This window comes from Salmo salar, chromosome ssa13 (genome assembly GCF_905237065.1).
Source record: "Salmo salar chromosome ssa13, Ssal_v3.1, whole genome shotgun sequence".
NCBI lineage: Eukaryota > Metazoa > Chordata > Actinopteri > Salmoniformes > Salmonidae > Salmo > Salmo salar.
In genome coordinates, this window is record NC_059454.1 from 82,490,213 (window position 1) to 82,499,362 (window position 9,150).

At 42.5% G+C, this 9,150-nt stretch overlaps 1 protein-coding gene across 1 annotated transcript; it reads right to left on the bottom strand.

The window, feature by feature from the left end:
• Window positions 1–7,120: 7,120 nt before the first annotated feature.
• Window positions 7,121–8,863, bottom strand: si:ch211-284e13.9 (uncharacterized). The gene is made up of 3 exons (XM_014138062.2): window positions 8,609–8,863; window positions 8,249–8,294; window positions 7,121–7,937 (listed from the first exon to the last, which is right to left on the bottom strand). Exons 2-3 carry the CDS (start codon window positions 8,273–8,275, stop codon window positions 7,419–7,421), a joined length of 546 nt encoding a protein of 181 aa, XP_013993537.2. The 5' UTR covers window positions 8,276–8,294; window positions 8,609–8,863; the 3' UTR covers window positions 7,121–7,418.
• Between the last annotated feature and the right edge of the window lie 287 nt (window positions 8,864–9,150).

A 9,150-nucleotide genomic window follows, 5' to 3' on the forward strand; every position in this document is an offset into this window, starting at 1 on the left:
TATGATGTCTGAGTGCTATCTACAGGTGGTTAAAGGTGCTCCTTACATAATGGCAGAGGATGAAAATGGGGGCTTAAGGAAAGAGAGCAGCTTGTATTTAAAGTGGACAAAGACTGTCCTGGCAATGTACAGGTATGGGCTTTAGTGCTGTTTAAGTGGTATTTAGTATGAGAGGATGTTTTGTGAGAACCTTCTCACCTTCAATTTACAGACATCAATGGTGGTCTGAAATGGTCAATCTTAGAGAGCTGAAAATGTTTCATCTGAGAACAGATGATTGACAACTTTTAAAGATATGAAAATAACTGAACTATTTTTTCCTTGGACAGTTCACAATGCGTGGACAATGCTTAGCATAATTTCATTACCTACTGTGGCACACCACAACGAGAGAACAACACTCGTTGTGCATCTAACCACAAGATAACCAGAGAAAGGCAAATCTAACCACACCGATGACTTTACTCAGGACCATAAGATGACATTATATTCAGAGGGCAAAGTGCAAAGTGGTGACAGTGATAAAGATACCACGGCTGAATATACCTTGGGGTGAGTTACAAGTCTGTCTTTGGCCTTTTGACCCAAGCCAGCCCATAGATTCAGATGCCGCAATGTGCATGGTAGGTATATGGATGCCTGGAAATGGCCTGCTATACAGATAGAGGGGGGAATGGCACAGTTTATTGGGCTGTGACTGGCTGCTTCTTAGGAGAAATCTCTCACACATGCAAACACACGCACACATACACTCCCATATTGGGAGAATGCTGTCATACAGCTTTCTGGTCATACGATCACAAGTGTGTTCTCTATGTCGCGACTGATAGAGTCCAGTTAAAGTAATCAGATTAGTCAGATGGGGTCCTGCTAAACTGAGCCGCTACCTGCAAGCCTCTTAGCAGCATGTGGGACAGGCTGACTGCACTGACACTGCAAGGTCACACTTAGGGATAAAGCCTCAAAAAGCTAGCAAAGCCCATACACTGGCCCTTTAACTGTAGCAACCACAGAGAGAGCACCGAGGAGGTGCAACGAGAGAACATGCTCTTTTGACCCGTGGTCAAAGTGTAATTTGGTCTTAATACAGCCCAGTAATAGCGCTGTAAAGTCAGATCATCTAGGGCAAACACACATCCATCCACATCACATGTAAAATGTACAATTGTAACAAATATTGCAAAGTGACGTTGAAACATCTACCTGCCAAAGAGAGGGCCCTTGGAATATATCACATATAACAATGCCTTTTGGTTTATTGTCATGGACAGTTGTTTGAGGTATGTAATTCCATTGTTTCAATGTCACACATTGTTACAATAGAAACACTTAAATATTCAATTCTGGAGGCAACTCTCTAAAATCAGAATAGAGTAGAAGGCTGATGACTGGTAGTAAGTGGTACACAATCCTTGAAAGGCGCACTATACTATTGGAGCATCTGTCTTGGACTGAATTCTCTCTTCTTCTTTCCTTCTCCCTAAGCTTTAAGTCAAAGTGGCCACCGGCAGACCTGTAGGAGGAGGGAACATGAAAGCAGCTTAGGTACACAGCAGACAGCAGCCCCCCCCCCCCCACCTCCTATTGATCGGGTGACTACATCAAAGATCTTAGTGAAGTAATAGGAGCTATTCTGGCTCCAGCATTAATCTGTAGGCTATATGGAGTTACTCGACTATGAATAAGCAGGCTAAAAATAGATGTGCATGTGTGAATGATATACTGACATGCAATGTTGGAGTAGAACTACAGGGTAATTGTTTAACTGTTAAAGGGTCACTATGAGGGTCTAAGGACCTACATTTATGTATAAGGCATCATTGTGACACATTTGGCATCTAAAGACGCAGGTAGCTTAGCGGTTAATAGTGTTGGGTCAGTAACCGAAAGGTTACTGGTTCGAATCCCCAATCTGACTAGGGGAAAATACTATTAATGTGCCCTTGAGCAAGGCACTTAACCCTAATTGCTCCTGTAAGTTGCTCTGGATAAGTGTCTGCTAAATTACTAAAATGTTTAAGAGTAGGCTGCTGAAACCAAGTGGGGTAGCCAGCTTTCTCTGGTCTCTCTCCACAAATAAAGGCCTTATGAAACAAACTTAGATCTCATTGGAAAACACCTGATTATTAATCACAGTGACCTCTTTACACCTGCAGATTACCTCCTGCTGCCAGACACACTACTGTGAACACACAGACACCTAACCCCTTCATACACACTATTATCACACCTTGCCACTGGGAATATCTCTCTCACGCACACAAGAACAAAGACTTCTAGTAGTGCACTTACTGAAATAACAAGTGATGGGGTAAGTAGCATAGTAAAGCAATAAGGGGGTGTGGTATATGGCCAATATACCATGGCTAAGGGCCGTTATGCACGACGCAACGTGGAGTATATGGCCATATATCATGAACCCCTGCGGTGCCTTATTGCTATTATAAACTTGTTACCAATGTAATTAGAGCAGTAAAAATAACTGTTTTGTCATACCCGTGGTATACGTTCTGATATACCACGGCTGTCACCCAATCATTATTCAGGGCTCGAACCACCCAGTTTATAAAGTGGTTTGAACACCTTTCAGAAAAATCTGCATGGAAATGTATGAAATCCAAAAGCATTATCCAGTTATCTAGTACTGCATATAGTAAAACAAATATTTTTTTAAATTTCACCCTAAGAAGTAGGCCTACTACTATTTTCCAGCAGTAGTAACCCTGCTCTGTGTTCTATAAAGCCTTGAATTTACTCCAGATTAAATGTAGATGGCTTTAAATCCTTAAGCAGAAAATAATCCTGTGCTAAAAATAGTGGTGACGTCCCTATAGTTCAGACATATAGGCTATTTAAAGTGCCACCGCCAGGTGCCAGTTATGTATGATTATGTTATAACATGACAGTATATAGTGTCAGAGGCCAAAATAATTATTGTTAGAACACTAGTCTGGAATGGAAGTTCCACCATCTATGGATGGGAGAATTGGCCACCTGATTATAAACTCTCTGTGACATGATATGATTACTGAACCCATTTGTCACATGCAGAGGTTGCTCTCTATTTTTAGCACATAATCAAGATGGCGTCGACAGAGATGGTCGCCTCGCTTCGAGTCCTTAGAAAACTATGCAGTATTTAGTTTTTTATGTATTATTTCTTACATTGTTACCCGAGGAAATCTTAAGTCTTATTACATACAGCCGTGAAGAACTATTCGATATAACTTACCAACATTATGACCAGGAATACGACTTTCCCGAAGCAGATCCTCTGTCTGGACCACCACCCAGGACAATGGATCTAATTCCAGAAGCCGACCGAAAACAACGGTGCTGCAGAAGGGGCAGACGGAGCGGCCTCCTGGTCAGGCTCCGTATACGCGCACATCGCCCACCGCTCCCAAATACAAATATACTACTCGCCAATGTCCAGTCTCTTGACAACAAGGTAGATGAAATTCGAGCAAGGGTTGCCTTCCAGAGAGACATCAGAAATTGTAACATTCTCTGTTTCACGGAAACATGGCTCTCTCGGGATATGTTGTCGGAATCGGTTTAGCCACCAAGCTTCTTCATGCATCGCGCCGACAGAGATAAACACCTCCCTGGGAAGAGGAAGGGCGAGGGTGTATGCTTCATGATTAACGACTCATGGTGTAATCATAACAACATACAGGAACTTAAGTCCTTCTGCTCACCTGACCTAGAATTCCTTACAATCAAATGCCGGCCATATTACCTCGTCATATTATTGTTGTCAGTTATTGTCACAGCTGTGTACATTACCCCTCAAGCAGACACCAAGACGGCCCTCAAGGAACTTCACTGGACTCTATGTAAACTGGAAACCATATATCCTGAGGCTGCATTTATTGTAGCTGGGGATTTTCACAAAGAAAATTTGAGAACAAAGCTACCTAAATTCTATCAGCATATTGATTACACTACGCGCGGGGGTAATACACTCAATCACTGCTACTCTAACTTCCGCGATGCATACAAAGTCCCCCCCCCCCTCCTTTCGGCAAATCCGACCACGATGCCATCTTTCTCCTACTGTCTTATAGGCAGAAACTCAAACAGGATGTACCAGTGACTAGAACCATTCAACGCTGGTCTGAGATTGTTTTGATCATGCGAACTGGGATATGTTCCGGTCAGCCTCAGAGAACAACATCGATCTATACACTGACTAGGTGAGTGAGGTTATAAAGAAGCGCGTTGGAGATGTTGTTCCCACTGTGACTTAAAACCTACCCTAACCAGAAACCATGGATGGATGGCGGCACTCACGCAAAACTGAAAGCGCGAACCACCACATTTAACCTTGGAAAGAGGTCTGGGAATATGGCTGAATATAAACAGTGTAGTTATTACCTCCGCAAGGCAATCAAACAAGTGAAATGCCAGTACAGGGACAAAGTGGAGTCGCAATTCAACGGCTCAGACACGAGATGTATGTGGAAGGGTCTACAGGAAATCACGAACTACAAAAAGAAAACCAGCCATGTCACGGACACCAACGTCACGCTTCCAGACAAATTAAACACCTTCTTTCCCTGCTTTGAGGATAATACAGTGCCACAGTCTCGGCCCACGAACAATGACTTTTACAGATGCACAATTGAGAGCATCCTGTCAGGCTGTATCACAGCCTGGTATGGCAACTTCACAGCCCTTAACCGCAAGGCTCTCCAGAGGGTGGTGCTGTCTGCACAACGCATCACCGGGGGCAAACTACCTGCCCTCCATGACACCTACTGCACCTGATGTCACAGGAAGGCCAAAAAGATAATCAAGGACAACAACCACCCGAGCCACTGCCTGTTCACACCGCTACCACCCAGTATAAGGGCAGTATAAGGGCACAAGGCGAGACCCAAATGCAAACACAGGAGGCAGCTGGTTGTGCTCCGATATTTATTATGACAAAAGGGGTAGGCAAAAGGCAGGTCGGGTACAGGCGAAACCAGGTAACCATAAACCAGGTCAGATTCAAAACGGTACAAGATGATAGGCAGGCTCGAGGTCAGGGGCAGGCAGAGTGGTCAGGACAGGCAAGGTTCAAAACCAGGAGGGCGAGAAAAGAGAGACTTGGAAAGCAGGAGCTGAGAAACAAAAACGCTGGTTGACTTGACAAACAAGACAAACTGGCAAAGAGAGACAGGAAACACAGGGATAAATACACAGGGGGAAAATAAGCGACACCTGGAGGGGGTGGAGACAAGCACAAGGACAGGTGAAACAGATCAGGGCGTGACATCCAGGAGGCGAGGTCAGTACAGGTGCATCAAAGCTGGAATGGAGAGACTGAAAAACAGCTTCAATCTTATGGCCATCAGACTGCTAAACAGCAATCACCAACTCAGACAGGCTGCTGCCTAAATTGAGACCCAATCACTGGCCACTTTAATAAATGGATCACAACTCACTTTAAACAATGCCACTTTAATAAAAAATATACCTTTATTTAACTAGGCAAGTCAGTTAAGAACAAATTCTTATTTTCAATGACAGTGGGTTAACTGCCTTGTTCAGGGGCAGAACAACAGATTTGTACGTTGTCAGCTCAGTGATTTGAACTTGCAACCTTTCGGTTACTAGCCCAACACTCTTACCACTAGGCTACCCTGCCACCCTGATGTTCACATAGCTTACATTACTCATATCATATGTATATACTGTACTTTATACCATCTATTACACCTTGCCTATGCCGCTCGGCCACCGCTCAACCATATATTTATATGTACATATATTTAGATTTGTGTGTATTAGGTAGTTGTTGGGAAACTGTTAGATTACTTGTTAGATATTACTGCACTATCAAAACTAGAAGCACAAGCATTTCACTACACTCGCATTAACATCTGCTAACCATGTGTATGTGACCAATACAATTTGATTTGATTTGATGCACCGAATACAACAGGTGTAGACCTGACCATGAAATGCTTACTTACAAGCCCTTAACCGACAATGCAGTTCAAGAAATATAGTTAAGAAAATATTTACTAAATAAACAAAAGTGCAAAAATTACATCAAAAAGTAACACAAGAAAATTACATAACAATAATGAGGCTATATACAGGGGGTACCGGTACCGAGTCGATGAGTGTTAGTCTAGGTAAATTGTACATGTAGGTAGGGGTAAAGTGACTATGCATAGATAATAAACAGCGAGTAGCAGCAGTGTAAAAACAAAAGGGGCCTGGGTGTTGGGGGGAGCAATGTAAATAGTCCAGGTGGCTATTTGATTAATTGTTCAGCAGTATTATGGCTTGGGGGTAGAAGCTGTTAAGGAGCCTTTTGGACCTAGACTTGGCGCTCCGGTACCGCTTGCCATGCAGTAGCAGAGAGAAGAGTCTATGACTTGGGTGACTGGAGTCTTGACCATTTCTTGGACCTTCCTCTGACACCATCTAGAATATACACTACTGTTCAAAAGTTTGGGGTGACTTAGAAATGTTCTTGTTTTAAATCAAATCTAAAAAAATTGTCTGTTAAAATAACATCAAATTGATCAGAAATACAGTGCTGACATTGTTAATGTTGTAAATGGTGTTGGTGTTGAATGCTGAGCTGTGGTCAATGAACATCATTCTCACATAGGTGTTCCTTTTGTCCAGGTGGGAAAGGGCAGTGTGAAGTGCGATTGAGATGGAGAAATAAGTAAAACCACAAGTCCAAATCCCAATCTCCATCCATGGCGAATTTAGGAAAGGGCCGATTTTAGCTAGCTAACAACACAACATTTTAGCTAGGACAACAACACAATAAGATGCAACAATTCAAGTTGTTTCTGTCAATGACATATTTCTCTTGATGCGATGTGATAGGAGTAAAGTCAAATCCAAACTGGCTTCCCTTGAGACTTTTTTCACAGCTGAGCTCACTCAGTTTAGCTTAACACTGATTGGCTATTCTTTCCCTTGCATTCAATGCTTTGGGCGGCAACAATGTCATACTCTTTATGACCAGATAGAATCAGATAGATGGCCATCACAGGGGCACTGTTTCGCTCACTCTGATGCTTTCTCAGGTGAGATACTGTGCATTCAGCCTTTTGCGAATTGAAAATAAAATTATGAAAACACAGAGAAACTAAATATAAAATTATATGTTTATTTCTTTGAACATGTTTTGGGGAAGCCTGGCTTCCCTTGGCATCCATGAATATATGCCACTGGTGTCAAAACCCAAATGATAACTTCTGGCTTTATATATCTTTTACTTGAGTATTAGACAGATTGCATTTAACAATACAGAAGCAATGCAGCATAGCAATATGATGTCTTTGTACCATAGAACTAATGTAATAATTCCATTAGTAAATACAATCAAGATGATTTCCTTTTGCAAGTGGTAATGAATGAGGCCGTAAATTAATGTTCTACAGACCGTTGCATAGCCCCTACAGTTCCAACTCTCTGAGAGACTGACTGTTATCCACCACAGTGCATGGTAAAGGATACTCAAAATCATCATCATCATCATCATCATCATCATCATCATCATCATCCACTTCATAATCATAGCACTCCTTCTTCAAGCAGCGGAAGCAGAACTCCTTTTCGCAGTGTGGACAGATGATATTGGGGCATCCCTCTCCAGTGTGAGTGAGGATGGCCTTACAGTGAGGACAGGCCCTGAAGAAGGGGCATCCCTGGGCTGAACTGCTTGGATCAACTATGACCTCTGGGGAGAGGAGGGCAGCCCTGAGGGCACAGCCTGGTAGAGAGCAGGAGAAAAGGACCCCTTGGCCCTCCAGGGTTCCTCCTGACTGGTGCCACTCCCTCCCACAGGCCCAGCAGAACTGGTAGACACGGCGCAGGGCCTCGGAGCAGCGCTGACACACAGCACACTGACCTTTGACCTTTCTGGCCCCAGCCTGGTGGCATCTGGGGCACTTCAGTGGGGTTGGAGGAACGGACTGGTAAGGAGTGGGGAGGGGAAAGAGAGAGACATATGTCATAAACCATTAGTTGTGAGATTAAGATAAACAACCTATTGATTAAATTGTCTGTAAATAGTGTGGGTCAATAAACATGTCACATTTTGACGTGTGCCCATAACACATAGTCATTGAAATGCTCAACCTTACACTGTGGACAAGAATACATCTTAATAACTTAATGCTGTCCTATAGTGGCTCTGGACAGCCCGACTTGCTTGGCACCATAAATAATGAGTACAAGGCGCTGAAGCCATACTTTGTCTCTGTGGAAGTGTTACACAGCTTACCTGTGAGAGCAGGAGTGAGGCACTCATTATCAACTGTCCTCAGAGGCTAGGGAAATAGAACATTACAGTAAAGAGGGTCAAGTGAAATTAGGTAGATGTATTCTAAGTAAAGGGCTCTTCTATTCTATAAAACTTCCAGGAACATGCCTTTTTATTGATTGCTATATTAACCACGTTTAAAGAGATTCCTTGTGAAGATGCAGTACTTACTGTTATTTCAAAACACATATCTCATGAATCAAAGAACACAGTTCAAAGATTGATTATGAACTACTTGATTTACTTGGATGTACACTCCCTATTAGACATTGATCTATCAATCTGCAAACATACCAATGATATACAATAATTTTGTATTACCTTTAAATCATAAGTTAGTCCCAACAGAAAAAACGTCAGCTCGTCTTCCTTTCTCTACTCGATCCACTGTGAAAGGACGATATATGCTTTTGCATTTCATTTCACAGAGCGGGGGTAATTCCAGGACTTGAACTAAAAGTTACTTGACATGGCCATTGCATTTTCACTTTCACTTAGAACTAACTGGGTCTAACTCAGAGTGATCTTGCATTTTTTTTCACTACTACACCACCATACTTTCTGAACCCTGTAATAAATACATGACACCCTGCACATTTATAAACTCTGGTAATTACAGTACATACAGTATACATTTATTTCCTGTTGCTGTGAACATGAATTGTTAAAGTGCCATTTGCTCTTTCCATTAACTTTTAAAAGTGTAGTTGCACAGGAGATAGAAAGAACTGCAGGTTTTCAGTGAATTTATGTAAATCATGGGGTTTATTTTAATTTCCTGAGGTGCAGGAACACTCTCAGTGACAACAGAGTGATCAAATTAAGATATGACACCTGTAAAACTGTTGAGGTGCCAGTAGCCT

Bases quoted from the DNA above. Each gene is read 5' to 3' on its own strand.
- si:ch211-284e13.9 (XM_014138062.2), bottom strand. From the start codon at position 8,275: ATGAGTGCCTCACTCCTGCTCTCACAG. The intron at 7,938-8,248 runs GTAAGCTGTGTA...ACTCCTTACCAG, and splicing joins CCTCACTCCTGCTCTCACAG to TCCGTTCCTCCAACCCCACT.